Source organism: Bufo gargarizans, chromosome 9 (genome assembly GCF_014858855.1).
Source record: "Bufo gargarizans isolate SCDJY-AF-19 chromosome 9, ASM1485885v1, whole genome shotgun sequence".
Taxonomy (NCBI): Eukaryota; Metazoa; Chordata; class Amphibia; order Anura; family Bufonidae; genus Bufo; species Bufo gargarizans.
In genome coordinates this window covers 163746109-163773616 of record NC_058088.1, presented here as the reverse complement: position 1 = coordinate 163773616, position 27508 = coordinate 163746109, and the positions used below count along the sequence as shown (strand labels likewise).

Sequence of the window (27508 nt, the reverse complement as noted above, 5' to 3'; positions counted from 1 at the left end):
GCCACTTCCAACACTGTACAGCTGAAAATCTATTGTTGAGGCCTGTCTCTACACATCATACAGAGAGGGGGGGAGGTCTGTCCTGGTTGCTTTACATTATACAATAAACAGGCTACAGGCAGGAAGCTCCTCCGCTCTCCTCTCTCCCCAGATCCTGCTCAAGGCTTGAGGTTCCCCCCACCATCTGCCACCCGCCCGTGGCCTGCTGCCCCCTTTGGCCGTCCTCATCCAGCTCTGACATTAGTTTCCCACAACTGCCTCCCTACCCCCCGTCCCTGGATATTACATATACATGCATTTTAAAAGGTTCTGATCCCCACAGTCACGCACTGTGGGGATCAGAACCTTTCAGCCGGCATTAGGATCCTGTGATTGACTAGTCTATACAGACTAGCCCATCAGAGCGATCAGCACGGGAACATCCTCGTTGTAGACAGGACATCAGACATGCTTTTACTAGGCTCCCCGCTCCGAACACTTGGGACAGAACAAGGAGCATGCAAGTGACAGGGGCAGGCTGGGCATGTGCTGCTCTTAAACAGATTATGAGAGCAATGCATGTACAGTTACAATAATGGCATGGACGAGCTTTCTTTAAAGTTCCTCCATATCGCGTGCAGCAATGGACGAAGCGGGGCTAAGGGGGCGTGGCTTACTATAAAAAGATCAGCAGACAGATTTTTTAAATAAATTATATTTGGAAACTCATTTTTACCCTGCCTCCAACAATGTCGTGTAAAGCACTTATATAGTGGCCAACCCTGTGCTGCTACGCAGTTAAAACTATATAGTTTAAATCATATGATATTCTATATTTGGTTATATGCTCCCATCTAGTGTCCGTTTATGGTAATGCACTTGTTTTTCTAGTTAGTCATATCTGTCATTCATTTCATTGCTCCACCCCTTCTGTGTATCTCACTTCCTGTTTCTCCATACTGCTCCAGGCATTGAAGAGGTACACATGTATTCTCATGTAAGCTTACAAAAGCATCATCTTTTGACCATACAATACCAGAATCCATCTGTCCTGCTGTACTCTTATCTGGCTTACAGAATAAAGCAACTTACACGGATAAACTCTGTGTTTGTGAGTTCAAGCTATTTCTGTCTGCCCCATAGAAATGAATGGGAGAATGGGCTGCGCATGCGCGGTGCGCTCCCATTCACTTCTATGGGAGCAGCGCTTTGTGGTTGACGGACCCTGGGAAATCCGGGGTCCTCCAGCAACAGCACTCCCCACTTCGCTCTCGTAGGTGCGGGTCCCAGAGGTGGGACCCGCACCTATGAGACAATATGCCCTCATTGTCTGAGATGGGAATACCCCTTTAAGGGGGTGGGGTGCTGTAGATGTCACTGTTATAGTGGATTCTGTCAATATCTTAACGACCACATTAAATTAAATAGATTAAATATACCCGTGCAAAGCCAGGTCCTTCAGCTAGTTTTACATATGAAGTTGAACAAAAAAAAAAAAAAACATAGATATTATAGCATCAGAAAATGTCTAAATTAAAATGTAAAATATATCTTTCCTACACTGTAATAGAATGCAATTCGCCATCTTGTAGTCATCTTGTCCTCCCAAAAACAATTGAACAACAATGATCAAAAAGTTATATGCACCCCAAAAATGGTACTAATAAAAACTATAGTTCATTCCACACAAAAACAAGCCATTATTCTGCTCTGTGGATGAAAATGTAAAACATCTTTGCCTGTCAGAAAATGGCTATGCCAAGAAAAGAGATTTTTTCCAAGTGTTCTAGAATATTTTATTTTATTTTTTAAAGTAGTGAAAAAAAATACCTATACAAATCTAGCATCGCTATAATCTTATAATCTCAAAACCCAAAAAAGTCTTGGCAGACTTGTGGCTTCTTTTCAATTTTACCCAACAAATACTTTATTTTCCCATTTTCCTATATAAGACATGGTAAATTACATAGTGCCATTAAAAAGTACAACTTGTCTCAAAAAAATAAGCCCGTATATGGACATGTGAACAAATTTTTTTTTTTTTTGTTATGGCTCTTGGAATGCGAGAGGGAAAGAAACCGAAAATACAAAAAAAACAAAATGGGCTTCGCCCTGCACTCAAGGGAGGAAGACTAGTTTATCTTTTCCTCTAGTTTCCTGTTGAGTGTAGAAGCTGTTTTACAGCTAAATAACTGCAGAGCATGCGGTTTTATCTTTTCTGATGGAATCCGCAATGCCGGCTTCTAAAAAGGTGCCATCAGATGAGCAGCAGATTGTTGGAAAAGTAGTGTTCCTTCCTGACAGTCGGCTGCTAGTCAAGAGTGAAGTGATGCTGTTACATGCAGAGATCTCCTCCACAGTATGAGAACAAACGATTGCTGCTGCCACCGCTCGTCCCCATACAAAATTATTGCTCCTGACTAAACAGCACAGCTGCCCGGGAACAATGGTTGAGGTGTCCAGACAGTCCACACCTCCGATCATTTCCACCGATTTGGATTCCATTCACTGGGTGATTTGCAGCACCGTTAGACTGGCAGATTGGCGGGAGTCTGACTCAGATGTGCTTAACGGAGTCTGACTCAGGTGTGAAACTAGCCTTGAACCACTTATTTTACATGGGGGAGAATATACTTGGTGGTGATATGTCACAACATGTAATGGGGAAATGGAGGTTGGAGAATAAAGCGGAGCCACTATGACCATTACTTCAAGGACATGAAATCAATAATTGGCACCATAATATCCAGATGGGAGATCACAGGAGTGTGTTGGCAAAGTTCTATTACTTACATGATGTAAAACCACCGAGTCTTTAACCAAGTTTCCATTAATAAACGTCTCAGCTCCAGGCATTGGAATCAGAGTCACCTTGCCATGCTCGTTATTGATGATGCTGTATATATATAGTAGAGGGGGAAATTTTATTTAGAGCTAAAAAGGACAATTGTCAATTTAATACCCAATTTTAAAGGGATATTCCGGGAGTTTAATATTCATAGCCTCGGGCAATCAATCTCTGGCAGGAGTCTGACACGTCACAACCCTGTCAATCAGCTGTCATACCTAATGTGCAGTGGACAGAGCTGGTTCCTGCAGCACTCCTCCCATTTACTTCAATGAAAGCAGCGCTGCAGAAACCAACCCTGTCCACTACACAGCGGATATCGCTATGAAATTCTAGCACCAACTGTGCTCAGTTGTTCGGTGGGGGTGCAGGACTCTGCATTGATAAAATATCGATGGCCTAAGGATAGGCTATCAATATGAAAATCCTGGAATAGCCCTTTGAGCTACAGCTACCAACAAACTAGGGTTGTTCAACCCTTGAAGACCTATTTTGTTTCCAATCTCTTTAGGATTATAAAGGGGACAATAACAGAATTAAGGCAAACCGTTGTCATAATTGGTACAGTATTACTGATAGAACGATGTATTAATATTAGAGCGCAAGAAATCTAAGGAACATAAGAGTCTAATGGCTGTGATCCTTGGATAATGAACAATCCATGTGTCCTCTTCTGTACCTAAAACAACTCTAAACAAACAACGGTAGGGAGGGGAGGAAGGAATGGAGATGAGAGAAGGGGGAGTTGGTCAAGAGACTATGCACATCAGGGCAATCAAAGATTTAGGCCGCCTGACACCGCATCAGTTTTGCTGTCCGCAAAACACAGATGCCGGCTATTTGCATTCCGCATTTTTCCATTCTGCATGTCTTGCCTCATGTTAAAAATGCCTATTCTTGTCAGCAAAATGGACCTTTGAGAAGATTATTAGTTGATCATGTAAATGGCAGAGCAGATAAGCCCCATATAGGGTGCAATCAGACTGACGAGATGATTTTCTATATTGGCATACAAGTGAGAGGAAGTGTTTTGTGTGATAGATACCCATCTACATTACTGGTTTGCTCAGAAGATGGTGCCCCTAACCGGGGTGCATGGAACCAGAGCCATGGTGCACTTACCATTGGGGTCCTGGGGGCACCCTCTTTAGATCCTTGGTTCTCCAGAACCACGATGACTACTGACATGTGCCTAAAATTAGAGGAGGGTTGTTGCTACCAGCACCCCCAGTTTGGTGTTTCTAGGTACCACCTCCTTGGAGCAATCTGAAAACCTCCAAATATACGTTTGCATTTCAAAAGCCGGAAGAGGTGTCTCAGGCATGTTATGTCCCAAAGGAAGGCATAAAAAATTAGGTAATGTTTGGAGTACATATAGTATCTTGGAATTCTAAATGCCTTTAGCAGGTCTTTCCTTCCCATCTATGGTACTTTTAAGGATTGCAATTGATTGGATAGATTCTGAATGAATGGTAAATATAGTTTGCCCGATACAGGTTTCAGGGGTCTTTAGTTACTTTAATCCCTTAATATTTTATGAAAATTATTTTGTCAGCCTTCATCATATGATTTGAACAAAATATTTTCATACTGTAAATAAAATTTTCATATAGATCTCCTCCCTGATCCCAGTTAGGGGATCTCTAGCATTCTGTCATAGCACTGCGCTGTACCATTCCTGTCATTTCTCCTAGTAATGAATTGAAAACTTGGGATACCAGTTGGACGTTCCTACAGACTGCCATTGTCAGTGTTGACAGTTTCAAACTATATGGACACGCCTGTACAAAAATTACTAGATCCAGCATACTTAAAAGAGCAATGAATACTTTGTTTAGTACATTAAAATATGGAACTTGAACAAACTCCCTGTTTATGCAATTTTATTTTAATAACCCGATTAAGCCCGCAGTGAACAGTGAAGATGCATAAGCGGTGAGTCTGTTCAAGTTCCAGAATGATCAGAAATTTTTGTTTCTTGGGGAATGTACTGTAATTTACTAAATAGATACATCTAAGAAGTGGTCGCATGACTTCTTTTAAAACAGTAGGTTTTTCTAGCAAAATACTAAAAATTCCAAAGAACTATTGTATCCTAAAAATAATGGTTACCTGTGTGAACCCCAATTTATTATTCCCTGTGGTAACATTTATGGACTTTGTTGTCCACTTATTTTTCAGGTTCTGTGGACCAGTATGATAGTTCCAGGTATATATAATTATGTAAACCAAGCAGATCATAGACCTCATTAAAAAAAAAAAAAAAAGCTGTCATACATTCATATTGCATGACATGAACATACCAATGGTCACTGGCTATGAGGGCTCCTGCTAGCTGGATCTCATGATCAGAACCTGGATGCTGCTTGCCCATCTTTGTCTGACCATCCTTTATTAGGTACACAAGCACTTCAGATAACTGAGGATCTTCATTAAGATTGACCAGGTTGGGAAGCGTGTTGTCAACTTTAAAACAAACTCCAGCTTTCTGTTTTTAGACAAGAAAAGTCACTTTTACAAGGAGAAAAGGAAAAAGTGGAAATGATGAGATTCGTAGAGTGAAGTTGGACATACCTGCAGTTCTTTTGCTTCTTCCAATTTCTGATGTTTGGCAAGGTTAAGTTTTTCCTCCCAGGATCTGAAACCAATAAGACCATTACAGCTAGTAAATCACAGAAAAGTTTAAGATCCTCAAATTGCATAGGGGGTGATATTTTCATTTAACCCTTTGCCATCAAGAATCAAGGGCTTTATCTTCATCCCAGGATAAGAAACAAAGCTACAAACCTATTTTCCAACAGCACAGATACTGCCAAACAGACCAGTTTCTTTCAAGCTATTTCCATCTGTTTCAGGTTTTATACATAGACCACATCAGTTCAATAAATAAAAAGCATGGCTCTGCAAAGGGTTATTAGGGCAACTGTATAAAGTCACATTCTCCTTACTGAACCCGTGGTGCTTCCTGGTCCCTCTCAAAACACAGGAAATTATTTCTGTCAATCAACTAGTGTAGTGGTGACCCACCGGGAAGCAGAAACCAGTGGAGGACAGGGAAGCATCAGAAATGGTTTTGTTTCTTTTTGATTGACCAGAACCCATTTTATTTTTTTAGGAACAAAAGACAGATTTAAAAAAACAATACAGTTAATTGATAGGCCCTTGACTTTATTCCACACCTGTTACGTTCCCATCTAGTATACAATCAGTGCTCGATAGTTCTTTTTTCGGGTTTAACAGAGAAAAGGACTGAAGGCTCATACTCATCTACACAGCACTTGCGTTCAGCTTTTAACTGCTGCTTTCACACTAGCTGCAGCCTTCTTCAGCAGGCTGTTTCACACTAGCGGCAGCACGGATCAGGCAGTCTGTTCCCCCGGAGAAGGCTGCCGCTAGTGTGAAAGTAGCCTTAAAGTTGTTGGACTCTTGCACACATGACAAATCAATAAGGTCTAATAGTCAGCCTATAAGAAATAGACAGTGGCAAGAAACTGGCTCCAAATTAACTTTAAATAGTGGTCTTCTGCTTGACATTCGGTGCCAATTTTCCATCAGGACCTAGACTGACTACAGAATTCCGTTACTCCAGTGGGCCTGTCCAGTCATATTTGGAGGGCAATGTAGGGCAAGAGGAATGTGATCACACAGTTATATTTTTCTCTCTCATGCAGTGGATACGAAATTTTGTGATCCAAGGGATTATCTGGTAGTAATAGAAGTGAAAATAGTAGGAACATCATGCTCCCTTTAACATATAAAACATTTCTCACCAAGGCATAGCCAAAGGTGAATTAGGCTGTTTGAAACATGTTGGGGTGGTTTGACTCCACGCTGGCCTTGCGGCATGTGGATTTTCTTTTTTTACCCATAGGATACAAGATATGTTTTACTATTGCTTATTAATAAAGTTGAATAGTTGGACTTTCTCCTCTATGATTTCTTTAGCCCATGGGGTGTAACATCCCCATGTTTGTACAATTGTGTAACGAATGCAGCATATTCATTTAAATCAAGTGGGTAGCAACTTATAGAAGAGTGTGAGTCCTTATTTGAGCTCTTGAGCCCAAATCTCCCACTGCAGTAACATCTGTAATGCTCCAGTTGTGGCTCCAAGAATGTACAACCTATGAGCAGATCTCCAAGTTTGTGTTCACAGTATTAGTACAGATGTAGTAGAGTTAACACACATGCTTTCTGAGACGTGTTATCTAAACTAAATGCGTTAAGCAAATACCTTCAATTGCTTTTCAATGGCTTTTGTATCAAGATAACTGGATGAGTTAAGAAATTTGAGTTAAGAGTTTGTGTGTTAACCCTGCTACATCTGTAGTTCATACAAGGCATACAAATGAAAAAAGGGTACTTTCACACTTGCTGCAGAAGATTCCGGCAGGCAGTTCCATCACCGGAACTGCCTGCCTGACCCGTCAAAACGCATGCAAACTGATGGCATTTGTCAGACAGATAAGGATCCTGATCAGTCTGACAAATGCATTAAAATGCTGGATCCATCTCTCCGGTGTCATCAGGAAAAACGGATCGGGCATTTAATTTTTTTCACATTTTTTGCGGTCTGAGCATGCGCAGACTGCAAAAACTGATACGTTTTGCTGGAACACTCGGGACCGGATCCGGCATTAACGTATTTCGATGGGGAAAAAAAATGCAAGTGTTACGGAATTTTGGACAGATAAAACCGCAGCATGCTGCAGTATTATCTCCATTCTGAAAAGGCAAAAAGACTGAACTGAAGACATCCTGCTGCATCCTGAACGGATTGCTCTCCATTCAGAATTCATTAGGATAAAACTGATCAGTTCTTTTCCGGTATCGAGCCCCTAGGACGGAACTCAATGCCGGAAAAGAATAACGCTAGTGTGAAAGTACCCTTAGAAAGATTTTCAAAACTTTTATGCTACTTACTTCTGAGTCTCTGTCAGCTGCCTCTCTTGGGAGGACAAACGTTCTCTCAAAGAACATATCTCTTGCAAGCTGGCCTCATATATGGCCTGATCAACCCCAAGGACACACTGCTGAGCAGCTTTGAGCTTCTCAATCTCAGATTTCAGCTCTGAAAAGGAGAAGGGGTACACAAAAAACCTTAAGTAATTTCCCCCTTTCCAAAAACATTAGTGGTAAAAAGTCCATTAGATAATATTTATGAGAAAAATTTTTTTTATAATGTAGGCACCTCTAATAAGAGAAGCATTAGAGTCTTCATTTACTCTAGCTACATTGATGATGTTCCTGGCTTTAGTAGCATACCGAAGAGTACCAAGACTTTCTTCCAGGTTAACAGATGCAGGACTGATGGTAGCAATCATGGCAGTCTTGGAATTTCCTCCTAAACTCTCCTTTAGAAGCCTTGGGGGGGAGAAAAAACAACTACAGGCAGCAATTTCTTTTAAAGAACGCATTCTCAAGCAAGGACAACAGAATCCTTAGTCCGCTCACCTCCCAAAGTTGCAGAAAATCCTTGCCCAGCTATGCCAGAACCACAAGTACCATTTACACAGCAGCCATTAAAGGCCATCCATGAAATGTGTGGTCTTGCCAGATTCTTGCAGTGTGGTGCTAAGCGTTAGCACAAAAAGTGGAGTCCCAAGTTGAGGATCACTCTATATGACCTCCATATTTCCTAATAGAGGATATTAACAGGGTTGTTATCCTACCAGTAGTAGCGAACCTATGGCACAACAGAGGGGTCACTTGGAACCTTCTCTGTGGACCATGCATAGGGTTGCCACCTGTGCACCTTTACTAATGAGGGCTTCCATTGTGGAGCTCTTTGGCTCTCTTCTGCTTGTGGTAAAAAAAACAAAAACTCATCCATTTGATCGTGCCACAGGGAACAGTCGCTTCTCATTGGATGTGCAGGACAGGACCTGTGCTCTAGCAGGATGACCCTTCGCAGCATTGACTGGAAGCATAACCTTCAAAACGTCATCACACTGGAGCGCAGATCTTGTCCTGCGCATCCAGTGAGAAGAGAGTGTTCACCAAAGTGTGATCAAATGGATGGAGTTATTTTTTATGCCAGAAGAGTGGGGAAGGGGGCATGAATACTGGGAGCCACTAATGGAGGAAAAACTACTAGGGAGGCACTAATTTTACTGGGGGCCACTAATGTGTGTCTTATTAATACTGGGGGCCTTAATACAGGGGACCACTAATGGGACATTTTTAATACTAGGTGGTCACAATGGGGGGCATTCATTTTACTGGGGCCACGACACCACAGCTTAAACGTAAACAATTTTTTAGTATCCACGTTAAATTGATGTGTTAGCAATTTGTGATAAGTGGGTTTTAGGTTGCAGTTTGGGCACTCTGTCTCTAAAAAGGTTAACCATCACTGTCCTAACACATGCACCCTTTAAAAAGGGAGTCATCAGCTATATAAATTATGCAAATACACAGAGCACCAGATACTGTAGGCTTAGCTCACTTAACCAACTGTGAGATCCGTGGCTCCCTTGATGTGGCTGTGCATTTTTTAACAGATTTTTTTTTCAAAATATGCAATTTTTGGTGTAAAGTTTGTAGCAAAATAATGGCAATTCCTCCAGTATGAGCAGCTTTTTTTTTATTGGGGATTGCAAGGTTTTTAAATGTCCTCAAGTTACACAGAGTACCTTATGAATTATGTGGGCTATTAAGGAGAAGCATTTGCAAAACTCCCACAATCTGTCCCCCAATGGCAATTCTGATCGCTGCAATTATTTTGCCACTTTGCACCCACTTAAGAGAACTACTGCTTTTAAGATTGAGCCAAATTTTAAAATTAGCCATATAGGGAGCAACAGTCGAAATTCAAGAAATATATTTTCTATACTTCCAAAGATAACAGCACCTCTGGTTGGGGCAGCCATTTTTGCAAACATAATAGGAAGTGCAGTAATTTTTTAGCATGTTTTATCAATAACCGTAATTGTTTTGTCTTTGGTTTCTAAGAAACTATTTCAAAAGGTAACAACCAATATGCTGTACTTCTGCTTAACAAAATGTCAGCAACAACTACAAAATACATAAAACTATCAATCCTTAGAAATTCCTCAAACACTTTGAGTGCAATACAAGTTTAATCCCTCTATTCATACCAATGACAGCAAATTGAAGACACATTTGCTCAAAACACAGATTTTGTGGATTGACCATAGGATTTTTCTTTCAGAACGGGCATATTGCTACAGGTATCTGAAGAGGGAGGAAAATGCATTTCCATCTACAATCTGAACCAGCAAGCTAAATGCATGAACTGCCGAGACGGACGATGACTTACCAAGTGAGTAAAGATTCTCGGTAGGGTATAAAACTTCTCTTGTGGACATCTGACATCTCTGCAAGAGCAGATATGACTTTGCTCAGAGTAAGCAGTGATTTATTGATGCTGGCACCTTCCTGAGAGAGGGGAACAATAAAGTCAGTATTAACTATAAAAAGGGGAAAACACTTTCTTTTAAAGGGAGCCCGTCAACAGAATGTAATTATACCTTTCCCTTAGCAATCCATTTCTTCATTCTAGAGAGAAATTACTTAGTAAGAAAATGTGTAGTTGAGTGCTTAGAGGGTGGATCCAACCCACCCCATGCACTTCCTCCTTCTGTTTCCTCTGCCAGCTCCTACATCTCCTTATTGATTGGCATAACTGACCCTGTTCAGTCAAGGAGATTGATGGGCTAGCAGAGGAAGCAGGAGAACCAAGAGTGCACAGAGTAGTTTGGACCCACCCCCTGTGCACTTAACTCCTCATTTGCATATGGATTGAACAGGAAGCATATCAGTGGGGAATAGCAGAATTGTCAGAACAGCAGTGGACCAGCGAGGTGAATAATGCCTATTAATTTTTCCCATTCTGATATATATCTGCCAGACAACCCCTTTAAATTGATGTCCTTGCTATTGCACTATGTACACGCCAGTGAAATCATGCAAGGTGATGTGTGGTCTCCTCCAGATATTTATTATGGACTGCACTATGTCTTCTCCATGCATCACAGGTGCACGTGGTAAAAAGGGACTGTTGTCCATGTATTGTTGCAGCCAAGTTTATTGATGTACTTGATGCACCACTTAATAAAAAAAAAATTGCTGCAGAATTTTGTGTGCTCTGATGATATTTATCACTGGTTAATAGGTTGTCTGAGATCAGAAAAAAAAAAAATTAGGCCAAGGCAGGGCATCATGCGAAACAAAATATGCTTTGGCTTACCTGTTAAACCATCCAGTGCCACCCTTCTCGCACTCATCTACAGTTACAGAGCTGCAGCACAGATATCACGTGACTACTCCAGCCAATCGCTGGCTTCAAAAAAGGTACATTACACTGTTGAGGCCAATGACTGGCTGCAGTGTTAACAAGTTGTTGGTGCGACATCAGCACTGTAGCCCTGTAAAGACTGAAATCCAAAATGGTGGCTGTGGAAAATTCAACAGGTAAATAATGGATATTTTGTTTGACCAATTACCTATATCTGAATATTTATTGTTCATATTTTTTATAAATTACAGGCTCACACTACAAAGTAGACTGATACTGAAGAAAACAGAAGTGAGCACAAGTACAAAATAACATACAAGTATATGTCTGTTTCTGACAGAAACAGATGTTTTCCTTTCACTAAATTAGAGTGAAAATTGGGCAACAGGGAAAACGATTTATTAGGTAAACAACATTGAAAGACTCAGAATGCGCCAGAGGCCTCTCTGGATAAAGTTCTGGGTTGACAGCCATCTATATAGATAGATTGACTTTATTGTACCAAAATCTTAATTTAATTTTTCTGATGTCCCCAAGAACAACAAGTCTGAGCTCTAGTGAACAGTCTGTCACAACATGCATGGGAAGCCAACGGTAGACTGTCTGGGCACAGAATTTCCATACTGTACTCTATTAGTACTATATTAGTTTGAGGTTATCAAGAGGGTAGGTGATAAATGTGTCGTCATCATTGGATGTCCATCCTCTAGAAACCGTAGAGACCCTCAGGGGTCCTCCGTTTGAATTAAGAGGTAGAGCATGTTGGACCAGCAGTCTTATCCCTAGTAATCCTATATTTATTACCTATCTTGTTTATAGGCACCGTAGGCCAAAAGCTATAGTTGACCCTGGAAAAGTACTCCTGCTGAAGGGCAAAAAAAATTAAATCAGCCTAAGACACGAATAATGAAAAAGTCATACATGTACGTACCGCATGTACATGCTAATTAGATACTCACAAGTGGGGAAAGGGGACAACAAAATTATCCTTTTAGGCCGAGGAACCCCATAACAATGTTGATAAATCTACAAAATCTAGAAACCTCACCTACCTTTAGTCTAATACCACTAGTTTGTGCAGAATTGCAGCGTTCACTTCCAGCCAAGTCTACCAGGTTAACTCTGCTCGTTCTGGTGTGGTCGTGAACCTCACCTTCCAGAAGTTCTCTCTAGAAAAGAAGTGGTCCCAGTACATAACTGCTCACCATTCCCAGTAGGATTTATGTATGCCCATGTAGTCTTACCATTGTTTGCGTCACCGACAGGGTGAACACAGAATGTGATCGAGAGCTTTTATCATTCATTCCTGTAGCTGCTGTGGCCCTCTGTTTATTGCCCAGCTGCAGCCAAGTCTAAAGATTAGAAGAGAAGATTCTTTAGTTTACCACTCCTTAGCCACACTGCATTTACATTTAGATTATTAGCTTTATCAACATGGGCCTACACACCAAAAAGGCCAACCAAGCTGCTATTGTGGGCAGCAAGCTAAGGCTGGCCACAATATCTTATATGGGGTTACATAGATGCTGCAATGGTAGCAAACATAAGGGTAAACCAGCAAACATATGGTGCCCTTCTGTCTTTCTGGGGGCAAGTTGGTGCAAACAAGCACAGAACCTTTTTGGGGCCTTTTTTGATGAGGTGGAACCAGAAGTCTTTTCAGCTGTGGGGCACTCTGAAAGTTAATTGCCTATAAATTATTGCTCATAGTGTGAAACTGGAAAATATGACATTTACTTAAGATCTAGGTGCAAATGCTCATCATAGAATGCACCAAAATTTGACACTATTTGGTCAAATTTAGAGCTTTAGGACCAAAAACACAAAACTTACACAAATCTTTCCAAGATGAGGGAACTTAAACGTGGTTGAACACATTTATGCTTAACACTCCATGTATGCTTGTCTTCAGTGACCATGTGTGCCTTGTGACAATATGATAGTCACTCTTGTGATTACTCAAAAGGAACATGTGATTTTGCTTTATTCAGAACCAGGGAGCCATTGAGATAAAAACAGGTTAAAAGGGGTCCTCTGGGAATTAAGAAAATGAAAATCCTTAAATATGACTATTATAAATATATTCCCAAATACCTTTTATTAGTTATAATGGCTCGTTTTCTCTAGGGAGCAATCATAAGGAGAAATAAAATGGCCGCTGTCCTATTAGAACACACAAAACCTGTCCTAATCACACAGCAGAACAGGTTACTTCACAACACCGAGGTAAAGAGCTTCCTCATCCTCCTCTCAGCTCTACTGGTCAGGGATTATGATCCTGAATACAGATAAGATATTCAGCTGAATCCTGGAATCCTGGTAGGAAGGAAGCTAATGAGAACATATGGTATGAAGTACAGAGGATGGACAGGACAGACTGGTAATGGAGACTGCATACAAGTGCTGCTGCTCACTGCTCCCACCCTCACCCCCCCTTCCTCCTTTTTACTTAATGTCTTCTCATGAACTCCATTTCTACAGAGATTTAGCTGAAGATCTTATTAGATTAATTCAGGATCATAATCCCCGACAAGCAGAGCAGAGAGGAGGATGAGGCAGCTCTTTACCTCAGTGTTGTGAAGTAACTTGTCCTGCTGTGTGATTAGGAAAGGTTGCGTGTGCAGTAATAGGATGGCTTCCATTTTATTTCTCCTGATGATTGCTCCCCAGACAAAACAAGCCATTATAACTAATGAACGGTATTTGGGAATATATTTATAATAAAATAATATTTAACTAATTCTCATTTCTTAATTCCCAGAGAATCCCTTTAAGATAGGAATCAAATTTATGAAGAAGCTTGTGACGTACATACACTATCAAATCATAACTATTCTCTTATACCAATAAGATGTATCATGTAAGAGGGGGTATTCCCCCAGGCTATGGTCGATAAATGGACTCAATGGGACACACCCATTAAATAATCCATTGTACAAGACCCAGTGTCTGCATCTATGCTTCTCAAGCTGGCCGCCCCCCAACCAGTGGAAGTCTCCATGGTTTGGCACTTTCCCTAAATTTGCAACAACACCATCAAACATCTAGATGACCACTAGCACTTTTGGAATAATTTATTTACTGATGAGCCAAAAGGTGGGGCTTTCTGTAAGACAGGGGTCACAGCTAACAATATTCCACCATAGAAACATCTTTGTTATTTTTTTGTCTGGCGGACAGCTGGCATTTATGCTGAAACAGCCTACTGGGACAGGCTGCCGGATTAGGCAACGCTAGTGTAAACCTAGCGCAAATCTATTAAATGAAGGATAATTTAAAAGCTGCATTTTGTGTTCCCTTGTGCAGTCTATCTGAAATTAAAAAGAATGGGGTGATCTGAGACATTTAAATCTAAAATTAACAAATGGGTGAAATTGGGAGAGGCAAATACTTTCAATCCAAATTTTCTTAATGCATCTAAAATGAAATTTGTGGACAGGATTTTATTAAAAATGTCCCATCTTTTGTAGTCTTAAGTATGAGGAACAAAAACCTATGCAAAGCTCACCTGTCATACTTGTACAGAATTTTAGGCTACAGCTACACAAAGGACTTTAAAAATAAAAATGAATGGGGTAGTTTGAAAATCTCTTAAAAACTTTTAAAAGGTGCCGTCTCACTTCAGCAAATGGCATTTATCATTTGAAGAAATTTAAAGGGGTTATCCCATGATTAATGTAAAAAATGAAAAATCAGACGACATATAGGACATGACAATCACTTTCTAACAAAGTTAGAACCAATAATTGTTCTGCTAGATTTATATCAAGCTGACAGCTCAGGGATAGTGTCTCAGCTCTCCCCATCACAGCTCAGGAGGCAGTTAAAGGATGAAACTGAGCATGTGCAGCAATCTCAGTGAGCAGGTCAAATGAATAAGAAAAAACAGCAGGTGGCGCTATACAGATACATTTTATTGAATAACTCAGTGACTATACAAAATTTTTCATTGCATGCAAATACAAAATTATTCAGCTGCTGGTTTGAAAACTGTAGAATATTTTGTGGGACAACCCGTTTAACCACTTTAGCCCCCCTAGCTTAAACCCCCTTAATGACCAGACCACTTTTTACAATTCTGCACTACACTACTTTCACGGTTTATTGCTCGGTCATACAACTTACCACCCAAATGAATTTTACCTCCTTTTCTTCTCACTAATAGAGCTTTCACTTGGTGGCATTTCATTGCTGCTAACATTTTTACTTTTTTTATATCAAAATTGACCGACATTTTTGCAACAAAAAAAATGACATTTTTCACTTTCTGTTGTAAAATTTTTCAAATAAAACTCCATTTCTATATTAATGTTTCTCTAAATTTATTGTTCGACATGTCTGATAAAAAAAAATGCAATAAGTGTATATTTATTGGTTTGGGTAAAAGTTATAGCGTTTACAAACTATGGTGCAAAAATGTGAATTTACGCACTTTGACTTTCTGAGCACCTGTCATGTTTCCTGAGGTTCTACAATGCCCAGACAGTAGAAACACCCCACAAATTACCCCATTTCAGAAAGTAGACACCCTAAGGTATTCGCTGATGGGCATAGTGAGTTCATGGAAGTTTTTATTTTTTGTCACAAGTTAGCGGAAATTGAATTATTTATATATTTTTTTTCTTACAAAGTCTCATATTCCACTAACTTGTGACAAAAAATTAAATTTTACATGAACTCGCCATACCCCTCACGAAATACCTTGGGCTGTCTTCTTTCCAAAATGGGGTCACTTGTGGGGTATTTTTACTGCCCTGGCATTTTAGGGGACCTAAAGCGTGAGAAGTAGTTTGGAATCCAAATGCGTAAAAAATGCCCTGTGAAATCCTGAAAGTACTCATTGGAATTTGGGCCCCTTTGCGCACCTAGGCTGCAAAAAAGTTTCACACATGTGGTATCGCTGTACTCAGAAGTAGGGCAATGTGTTTTGGGGTGTATTTTTACATATACCCATGCTGGGTGAGAGAAATCTCAGTAAAAGGCAACTTTTCCCATTTTTTTATACAAAGTTGTCATTTTACAGAGATATTTCTCTCACCCAGCATGGGTATATGTAAAAATACACCCCAAACCACATTGCCCTACTTCTCCTGAGTACAGCGACACCATGTGTGACACTTTTGCAGCCTAGGGGCGCAAAGTGGCCCAAATGCCAATGAGTACCTTTTAGGAGGGCATTTTTAGGCATTTGGATTCCAAACTACTTCTCACGCTTTAGGGCCACTAAAATGCCAGGGCAGTATAAATACCCCACATGTGACCCCATTTTGAAAAAAAGACACCCCAAGGTATTCTGTGAGGGGCATGGCGAGTTTATAGAATTTTTTTTTTTTTGGGCACAAGTGAGCGGAAAATGATTTTATTTTATTTTTCTTACAAAGTCTCATATTCCACTAACTTGTGACAAAAATAAAATTTTACATGAACTTGCCATGCCCCTCACGGAATACCTTGGGGTGTCTTCTTTCCAAAATGGGGTCACATGTGGGGTATTTATACTGCCCTGGCATTTTAGAGGCCCAAAAGCGTGAGAAGTCTGGAATCCAAATGTCTAAAAAATGCCCTCCTAAAATGTACTCATTGGAATTTGGGCCCCTTTGCGCACCTAGGCTGCAAAAAAGTGTCACACATGTGGTATCGCCGTACTCAGAAGTAGGGCAATGTGTTTTGGGGTGTATTTTTACATATACCCATACTGTGTGTGAGAAATATCTCTGTAAATGACAACTTTTAAAAAAAATGTATACAAAGTTGTCAATTTACTGAGATATTTCTCTCACCTAGCATGAGTATATGTTAAAATACACCCCAAAACACATTGCCCTACTTCTCCTGAGTACGGCAATACCACACGTGCGACACTTTTTTGCAACCAAGATGCGCAAAGGGGCCCAAATTCCAATGAGTACCTTTAGGATTTCACAGGGCATTTTTACACATTTGGATTTCGTGAGGGGTATGGTGAGTTAATGTAAGATTTAATTTTTTGTCACAAGTTAGTGAAATATGAGACTTTGTAAGAAAAATAAAAAGAAAAAAGAAAAAATCAATTTCCACCAACTTGTGCCCAAAAAAATATAATCTTCTATGAACTCGCCATGCCCCTCAAAAATGATCTTTATAGCGCCGCAGCGATTTTACGGTGTTTTTGCAGTGATCAGAAAAAAAAATATTCTGTCACTGCGGTGGGGTGGACTGAACGCAAGTGTGCGCACAAGATCAGGCCTGATCGGGCGAACACTGCATTTTTTGTAGAGCCCTATAGAACATGTCCTATTCTTGTCCGCAATATCTGACAAGAAAAGGCATTTTCTATATAGTTCTGGCAATGTGAGGATCCGCAAAATGTGGAAAGCACATTGCCGGTGTCCGTGTTTTGCGGATCCGTGGATCCGCGAAACACATACGGACGTCTGAATGGAGCCTTACAGGGGGGTGATCAGGGAGTCTATATGGGGTGATATGGGGTTAATAAGTGACAGGGGGGGGGTGTAGTGTGGTGATTGGTGCTACTTACAGAGCTGCCTGTGTCCTCTGGTGGTCGATCCAAGCAAAAAGGACCACCAGAGGACCAGGTAGCAGGTATATTAGACCTTGTTAACAAAACATCTAATATACATTTTTGGGTTAAAAAAATTGTATCTACAGCCTGCCAGCGAATGATCGCTGCTGACAGGCTGTAGAATAACTTCTCAGCCGCGAATAACCCGGCCGCCCACAGGACGCATCCCTGCGTTAGGCGGTCGGGAGAAGGTTAATCCAAGCCACTTACTAATGTATTGTGATTGTCCATATTGCCTCCTCATATTTTTCCATCATATTATACATTGCTTGTATCCAGGGCCGATTTTAGACAAAATAAGGCCCTGGGCAAAATCAAAAGTGGGGCTCCAAATCTTGTCATAATATACTAACACAGTTACATTCTGTCGATTCCGGCGCTCCCTCAGATTTACACCCCATAAAGCTCCTCTCACAGATCTGCACCCTCTTGGCCCCCATGGACTATCTTTTTTTTCACAGCTCCATCGAAATGAATGGGACCTCCGCTAAACTGAAAAATGACGGAACGGATGCACACAACGGTCGTGTGCATGAGGCCTAATGGAGCAATTTAAATCCGATGATTGTAAGTTGTGGTCTAATTGGGGGACTTAAAAAGTAAAACAACAAAAAAAAAAAAGTTTTAAACATAGAAAAAATATTAAAATATATTAAAATCACCCCCATTCCCCGCAAAAAGCAAAAAAATAAAATAAAAAAAAAGCATTATGGGCATCGCCGCATGCGAAAACGCCCATACTATTAAAAAAATAAACATAGCCCATATGGTGAAAGACCAGTTTGCGTTTTTTTCATCACTTTATCTCCCAAGAAAATTGAATAAAATGTGATCCAAGTCAAACACACTCCAAAATAGTATTGTCAAGAACGCCAGATCGTGCTGCAAAAAATGAGCCCCCACACATCTCCGTAGACCTAACTATTATACAAGAGAAACTTCTATGATGTTTTTCAACAATGACGAGCATTGAGCTCTATAGCCCAGTGGTTAAGTCTCTTGCCTTTAATGTAAACTGTCCTGATGCAGGGGGCCCCTTAGAGGATCTGGGCCCTGGGCAATTGCCCAGTTTGCTAGCCCCTAACGCAGCCCTGCTTGTACCCAGGGGTTACAACCACCCTGGAATCCAGCAGTGGTGGCCGTGCTTGCACATTATAGGAAACTACAACAGCCTTTCCGGGACCACGGGTGTGTTCCTAGGTCAGTGCTTTTTCTTATAGTGTGAAAGCACCGCTGCTGGATTGCAGGGTGGTCGTAACCATGGAAAAGAGCAGTGTATAATGCAATGAAAAAATGAATCCAGTCGAAGGAAGCAACATGGACAATCACAATAGGCTATTAAGTGACTTGTATTAACTTTATCTACATGATAATGAAGATTACGCTTACCGATAATTGGATTCTATAAATTGAGAGAGAGGCTCTGCCCCCACAGACAGAAAACCTGAAGTACAAAAAGGTAGGAGGCTCTTCTCCCCCTTTAGTGTTTTTCCAAAGATGAGAGGAAACTCTACCCGCAATTATTATATTCAAATCTTGTCACCCCACACGTGCACCAACCACCAAAATAACAGGGAAGGGAAATAAGGGTGCTGTCGTGGGTTCAGGAAAATCCAATTACAATAATCTTCATTTGTCCCCTCACCCACTACAGCACCACAAAAGTGAAAACCAAGGAGACAATCGGGGTGGTTTGACAGCCGAAAGCACCTCAGTAGCAAAGGTTAGATCCAAAGAGTCTGTAAATGGTAATGTTTTAATAAAGTAGTGGGAGAAGACCAAACAGCCGCCTTACAGATATCCTTTATAGATACAGCAGCCCCCTCAGCCCAAAATGTGGAAATAGCCCTAGTAGAGTGAGCTCTGAGGCCTTCCTAAGCTACCTTAGGAAGAAAGGCTGGATCAGGTTGAATGAACACTTTCTTCTAATATGGTAGTATAAGGAGGATTGATTGAAATACTCTGGAGGTCACTAATCCTACCTACCTGCTGAGGTTAGAGCTACTAATAGGCATACTTTAAATGAGACCTTATAGAAATATCTTCAATTGGTTGAAAGGGATGCTTTATTAAAAGGCATTTAGGACCAAATTCAAATCCTAAGGCACTACCCTCGGCGAATAATTAAGGGAAGAACGGGTAACTGATCTAAAGAACCTAGATATCCATGGATCTGAAGACACATTTTCATTAAACAGGGCCAAGAAAGCCAAAACCTGAACTTTTAAGGCGCTAGGTTAACACCAACTGTAACCCCTCCTGAAGGAATTCTAAAATCTGGCAAACCCGAGAGGAGATGTCCCCAAAATCAATATCAGCAAAACTCAGGAATTTCTTCCAGACTCTGGCATAAATAGAAATAGTCACCTTCTTTCTACATTTCAAGAGGGTATTTACCAAGTCAGAAGAAAATCCCCTCTTGGCTAGCAGGAACCTTTCACATTCTATGCCGTTAGATGGAGGCCCTTTATCTGCAGATTAAAAAATGGCCCCCCGAGACAGAAGGTCTGAGACATTTTTCTTAGCCAAGTAAACCACATCCTTCTGGGACAAAAGGGAGCTATTAAAAATCATCCAAGCACGATCTTCCCTTATCTTCTGTAACACCCTGGGAATCAAGGGAAGGAATACCCCAGAGGAAACTTCCAACTGTGAAGGAAGACATCCAGACCACAAGGGGATCCCTCTCGAGATATAGAACAGAATTTCTTTACTTTCCTGTTTTGACTAGTAGCAAAAAGGTCTACTGAAGAAACCCCCCCCCCCAACTGTCTGTAATCCTATAAAAAATTTGCTGGTTTAGACTCCACTCCCCTTGGGAAATAAAATGACTAAAAAAATCTGCCGGAATATTTTCCGTGCCTTTAATGTGGACTGCTGAGATGGAATACAATTTCTTTCTGCCAACTGAAGAATCTTGCTCGCAATCAACATTAAGGTTTTACTTCTGGTACCCCCTGCTTGTTATATAGAAAACGACAGTGCTGTTGTCTGACATGGTTCTGAGATGTCTGTTTGATATTAACAGAAGAACTTCTAACATAGCAAATATCACCACCATACGTTCCTTCAAATTTGAGGAAGCAGACTTCTGACAGCCTTGCCATAAGCCCTGGACTGAATGTTCTAGAATATGGGCCCCCCAACCCCAAGGACTTGCATCTGTAGTCAAGAATAAAAGATTCTTCCTTATCCAAGGAGCCCCCTGGGTTAGATTGTCTTTTATCAACCACCTTAATTCTTCTAGAGTCTGATCTGGAATAACTAAGCAAGGGTGGTGTGGTAGAGTTTATTTCCCCCTTCCCAAGCTGTCAATAGGTCCCACTGCAGGCCTCTGGAATGGAACTGGGCCCATACAACAGCTGGAATACATGATGTCAAAGTTCCCAGAATAGACATACCTTCTTTTCACACAAATTTTTTTAGGCTCTGGGCTAGATCTTGTATCTTTTATCCTAATTTCCAGATCTTTTCTTCTGTCAGGAAGCACTTCTGTACTCTTGAATCCAGCAGCAATCCTAGAAAATGCTGACTTCGTGAGGGTTCTTTGTTCAGGACCCATCCCATTTCCTCCAGAATCTGAGACATGTTCTGTACTGCTTCTCTGCAGGCCTTCCATGAATCTCCAACTATCAAAGTCATCCAGATAAGGGATAAAAAGAATACCCTTCTCCCTGATATGAGCTGCCATCTCCGAGATTACCTTCGTGAACACTTAGTGCCATTGACAAACCAAAGGGAAGGGCCTAGTTATACGGCCACTCTGAGGAACTTCTGATAGTCTTGATGTATAGGAACATGAAAATAAGCATCTTTAAATTCCAGGACCACCATAAAGCAATTGGGATCGAGCAAATTTATTGCCGATTTTATGGTCTCCATTTTTAACTTTAAGACCAAGAACTCATTTTGTTTTTCTAAATTTATAACTGTTCTGAAGGTAGTCTTTTTTTCACCAGGAGAGGAAACACCTTCTCCCTCCTGTCCCATTGAAACTGGAATCAGAACCTTTAATAATGCCAACACTTCTAGTTCTATAGAACAATTTCTTTCTCCAGCAGTCTTTGTGACTATAAATCTTACTGGAGGAGGAGAACCAAGCTCTAGTTTTAAACCTAGACCTATGGTGTCTAAAATCCAGGAACTCTGAAATTTGATGCCATGCAGGAAGAAAATTTTACTAGTCTTCCTCCTACAGGCAACCTGGTGTCATTGTTGGTCACCTGATTTTTTATTTTTTTTTCTTATCACTAAAGGATTGACGGAAGAAAAATCCTCTTGCTTCTCCTTTGTGATCTGCATTTACCTTCTTTGTCTTTCCTTCTAAGCCTCCTGTTACTTCAAAAGGAACGATCAAATCTTCCTCTAGCAGAAAAGGCCTGGATTGGAAATTTCTTCTCATCTGCTGCCTTTTCTAACAGCTTGTCTAAAGCAGAACCAAAGAGATACTCGCCCTCACAAGGAACAGCACACCACCTTTTCTTGGAAAGCAAATCTCCACTCCAACCTTTTAGCCCCAAGCCCGGCAGAGTTAGCGAGAGCAGAAGATCTAGCCGCAAGCCTAATAGAATCCGCAGAAGCGTCTGCTAAAAAAAAAAAAAAATCAGCTGCTTTAATAGGTGGGAGTGGGAACACCTGCTAGAATTTCCTCCCTAGGACATTTGTTTTAACTGATCTTCTAACTCAGAGAACCAAACAATTAAAAAGGTACAAGTGGATGCGATACAGGGCCTAAAAGAGGATGTAGTCGCCTCCCAGGCACCCTTTAGGAACCCATATGCTTTTTTATCTAATGGGTCCTTAAGGGAGCCCATATCTTCAAAGGGCAGACACAACCTCTTAGTTACTTTAGAAATAGCAACGTCTATTTTGGGTGCTTTGTTCCAAGGGCTACAATCTACTTCTGAAAAGGGGCATTTTCTTTTAATATTTTTAAAAATATAAACTTTCCTACTAGGATTTTTCCATTCCCCCTTAAAGATGTTACATTTTTATGTACAAGACAACATCGAGTATTAATTTCAAGCCCCCCAAACCTCATATCCTGCACAGATTTTGGCTCCTTAGAAGCTTCAATGCCCATGGTCGATTTTATGGCTTTTAGTAAACAATCAAAATCTTCCACAGGAAAAAAAGGGTCTTCCAATTTCTTTTTCCTCTTCTCCAGAAGAATAAGATGAGTCAGAACATAGATCTTCAATTGAATGAAAATGGGGGGTGGCTGATATTAGGTGATGTAGGGATCCCTAGATCACCTAATACCAGCCACCCCCCATCTGACACCTGTACCAAGTGTCCAGACCACCACACTCACCTCTTTTCCTAACACATTTACCCAATTTTAGTATTTTAACTAAATAAAGACCATTATATTTATCCCATTTATGAGTGTGCCTGCTACCTTTTTATTCTAAATCCTCCCTTTTTGACTGGGTGAGTCAAAACCAGCAGTTCAGCACCTCAGCCATTCTACTGAACAGTCGAGCCGCCTTAATCCCACCTATCACATAATTGAATGAAAATGTTGTTCCTGCTCAGAGTCAGAGGCGCTCACCAAATCAAGACGTTGGACTGCTCAGATTTCTGCTCTTTCTAACATCTGCATAGGGCACACACTTCTTTTTAGTCAAAAAAACTTAGGCAAATATTTTTTCTCTCTCCATCTCTATCTATACATATATACATATGTACCATTAATATAGGACCCCCCTTCAGGTAGCAGAGCTGGAGTGGAAGCAGGATCCTCAGGAATATCCTTTTTGTCTTCCTCCATAGTAGCCTGCCACAGGATAAAAGCCCTGCTAATCAGGATCATGAAAGGTACACCCGCCAGGAGACTATTCACATGTGTCTTGCAGTAACTCACATGAACCTGCCGGCAACTACATTCGGGTTACGCGCGCTATAAACACCTCCTATGACTTGATCGCTGAGCATGCTCACACATCCAGCACTCTGCGTTCCAAGCCTCATTACCGACATCTTCCGTTTCCTGTTAAGCCACTCAGACATCCGGAAGCTACCACTCCTCCCCTGGGACTCGTTCCTGAATGCTAAAAGGTGCTCCACCACACCAAGCAGACATACCCCACAGCGCTTCCAAGCCCTCCATACCGGCAATTGCGCCTCTGCCTGTCCACCAGCACATAAACATGCCGCCATATATAGGAAGGGACCGCAGGTAAACAGGGGATACCCGAGGGGGGGGATAAGCCACATGAGAACTTCAGGCTTCCCTCCAGAGACAGGTAACCATACTGTAGGGGGGGAGAAGAGCCTCTGCCTTTTTGTACTTCAGGTTTCCTGTCTGAGGGCGGAGTCTCTCTCGTGGTGCTGTCATGAGTGAGGGGAAAAAATTCCATTTACTAAAGTCAGACAACCCCTTTAAGTCAAGTGAGTTACTACCAAAATGTATTTAATTTTTTTTGTATTGCTACATGCTAGGATACCTAACTAATTTTAAAAATAGCTTCTTGATTCCTTCAAAGTGTATGTTTTAAGTTAAACCCTGTAGCAAGTTTGATCTAATGAAAGACTTGTCTGTTCTTGGTCGCTCTGGTTTTGCTCCCTGGCTGTCACGGCTGAGGATGGGGAAAACCCTCAGCCGTGCGATGCCAGAAGATGTTACGCGCTGCTTGACCAGGACGACAGTATTAGGGAGCAGGTCACCTCCTATCGCGTCCCTAAACTGACCCTGACTCCTATCCATATGAGTCAATCCTGAAGGTGGGAGGACTCATACACCGGATGCCTAGGGGTCCCTACTAGCCCTCAGGATTGTCCTGGAACAAGGAGCAGGGTAAGACTACCTGTTCTTTCTGGACACGAATGAACAGGAGTCTCACTGGCCAAGCTGCAGGGAAAGGAACATAAAACAGCCTATGGATATGTCAGGAGGCTGAAAAGCACTTCCACACCTACCTGCCACAGACACTCAGACTGGATCCCGTGCAAGACAGCAAGTGTCCACACCCAAACACAAATGGACACAGCACACACACAAACACACATGAAGCCAGATCCATAGGTGCATAACATAATGAAGGAAAACATCAAGTGGACATCAACATAAACCTAAGAGTCACAGTTTGTTTATGACCACAAGGGTGGCCCCCACTGGCAGATTGAATGCACAGGAGGCTTCTCCAGCTAAGCATCGCTGAAGCAATCCACAGACAAGCCAAACACAGAGGCTATATAGGCCTAAGTGGCCACACCCACACAGACAGACACCCAGTGTCTCACACACACAGAAAGGGAGTTAACCCTTCCACCACCAGGGAAGGGAAAACACCACTAAAAAGGGAAGTGCACACAATACATAATACCAAGTGCACACATCACACGAAACCGCATGCCCAACATAGCAAGCTGCCACGACAGCTCAGACTGCTATGCTGCCACATACACACTGTTGCCAGTGGCAACCACAGGTGAGGGAAATACCACAGCCCTCACCTGTGACTGACAACCAAACCAAAGACCGCTGACAACCGCATGCGGTTCAGGAGTCACGACCATAACCATGGCCGTGACACTGGCTCAGTTCAGCAATCTTCTGGCAGAATACATAGTAACATAAGGCCGCAAACAGACATTTGTCCAATCAGTTTGGCCCGTCATCCTGCAAGTTGATCCAGAGAAAGTCATAAAGGAGGCCATTTTTTTTGCCTATGTCCAAATTTCCCAGTGCCCATGGTTCTTACTGTATGTCCCTGTGGCATCTTGCCGTGCCATCTTGTAAAAAATAAAATTCTGTAGTGTTGTAGATAAACCTATTTCATCATTCATTACCCTTATAGTTAATTATAACCACTGGTTATATAATATAGAAACTCAGACTCAATAAGTCAAAAGGCTCTGTACAAGGGATATTCACGTTTCTTGGCACACAAAGTGTTAAACTTGTTGCCGCAGGGACCTGTCACACAGCCTTTTCCTTCTAGCCGTGAAACTTTTTAAAGAGTTCACCCTCCTTCATCCCCTCAAGCTGTATGTGACGACCAGTCCAATGCATTATGGGGCGCTGCTCTAAGGATGCCTGTGGCTACATTTTTTGTAACTTAGGTGTCATTCAGCACAATGTGAACAGTACGAGGTTCAGCGGAAGACCAAAGGGATTCAGGATGGTTAACTTGGAGCGATCCTGTTAATTACAGGACAAATTAATAAGAAATGTATCACTTGTAAAAAGGGATAATACATTATACTCTAGGATAAAAGAAGCAAAGACAATTCAAAAGGTGTTAAGAGTCAATGTAAAGTAAACAGTCTACCACGAGTCAGAGTCAAAACATTTTCTTAATAGGGTTCTCCAGAAAGTCGAGACAGGCCATCATTATTAGATTGGGGATTCAGCTGTTTCTGATGAGCTTCAGTGCTAAAACCACACACTTCCATCCATCCAGGCAGGAACACACAGCATGACAAACCATTATGATACTGTTGGGCTACCGTATGTCAGAGGCAGAACGTTCAGTCTAGGAAATACAGCAGTCACACACTAATGTGAAATTGGGCTTATGGTCACAAACTTTCCAGTATGAATCTACTGCAATAACAGATCATAGGGCAAGAATAGAACGTAACCCCTTCACGGCAAACACTGACCATGTAAGGTGCAGTTTAGGTCTTTAAAGATAGCAACTGCTGGTGAGCGCAGTGGCTGCCATAGCTTCTGGGTTTCTGCCGTTTTACTTTTGGACATCGTAGACTGGGCTTTCAGGAAACACCTGACGTTTCACAATATATGGCTGCGGTTCCCAGCGGTCATTCATTTTATCTGTATGCCTTTTAGCACGAACCAATACTCTGTCACCTGGTGACAAGGGTGTATTCTGCATCAGTTGATGATTCCTAGGGGTTTATTGTTGCAACTTCTCATTGACCAACTGATGAACAGTCCTCAGTTTGTCTTGGGGCTCCTGCACCTATGAGTCAGCTGTCCTAGGGAACTCTTTGGAAAGAGGTCCAAGGTTCATTTCGGCAACTTCTTACCCTGGACGACCAAACAGCAGCAAGTGTGGAGTATAGCCGGTAGTGTTATGAACACTATTATACGCCCAAAGTAGTTCAGGCAAATACTCGGGCAGCGCAACTTGCGTTTTTTTCCTTCAGAGTCCGGAGCATCTGTAGAAGCATTCTGTTGAATCTTTCACAGGCCCCATTGCTCTGCGGGTGGTATGGCGTTGTTCTTGACTTCTTAAGTCAATACTGGTGACCACTCACCGACTTACCGATCAAGATGTAAAATCGATTAGGATCTCAAGTGGCGCAGACAACTTGAATTGGGGCTCTGTTCAGGAGGCTTCACCAGCTCGCATGCTCTACACTTCTGGCACACTTCACGGACTATCTGCTCTAACTGCGGGCATTACACAAATCTCTGTATCCACTTGTAGGTCTTCTGTGCTCCAATGTGGGCACCCTTCTCACGTCCCTCGAGGGCCACCCTTCGGGCCAGGCTACTCGGCATCTCTGCCACCTTTCTTCAAGATCGGTAGGCAGAAACACCTTCCAGTACATAATGCCATTTCGGATTCGCAGCCGATCTCACTGCTGCATCAGCTTCCATCCATCTGAGGACAAGCGAATTTGCTTTTCAAATATTGGGCATTATACCAATCTTCACCCAGTGTGATCATCTGCAAGTCAGGGGGTCATCGTCTTGCACTTGGGCTCATTCTTCCTCAGTCTTCCCCAGCAACACAGTGCTCCCAGTAGCCACCCCACTTGAGCTGGCCACAGGCGACTGTCAAGACACTTGACCAAGATCGGGTATCTCAGTCCCTTCATCCTCTTAGTCAACCTCACCTACTGGGACATTCCAGGTGACTCTAGACAGTGCATCCGCATCATC

General features: G+C 41.7%; 1 protein-coding gene across 1 annotated transcript in view; it reads right to left on the bottom strand.

Moving 5' to 3' along the window:
* The window catches only part of LOC122919829 (kinesin-like protein KIF14), a 173586-nt gene that overhangs the window by 95036 nt on the left and 51042 nt on the right, over positions 1–27508 (bottom strand). Inside the window, exons 8-15 of the mRNA XM_044269020.1 lie at positions 12332–12439; positions 12140–12256; positions 10110–10228; positions 8019–8191; positions 7751–7898; positions 5402–5465; positions 5131–5315; positions 2773–2875 (exon numbers count right to left, since the gene is read on the bottom strand). Of these exons, the coding sequence (XP_044124955.1) occupies positions 2773–2875; positions 5131–5315; positions 5402–5465; positions 7751–7898; positions 8019–8191; positions 10110–10228; positions 12140–12256; positions 12332–12439 (1017 nt within the window). The remainder of the gene's footprint in view (positions 1–2772; positions 2876–5130; positions 5316–5401; positions 5466–7750; positions 7899–8018; positions 8192–10109; positions 10229–12139; positions 12257–12331; positions 12440–27508) is intronic.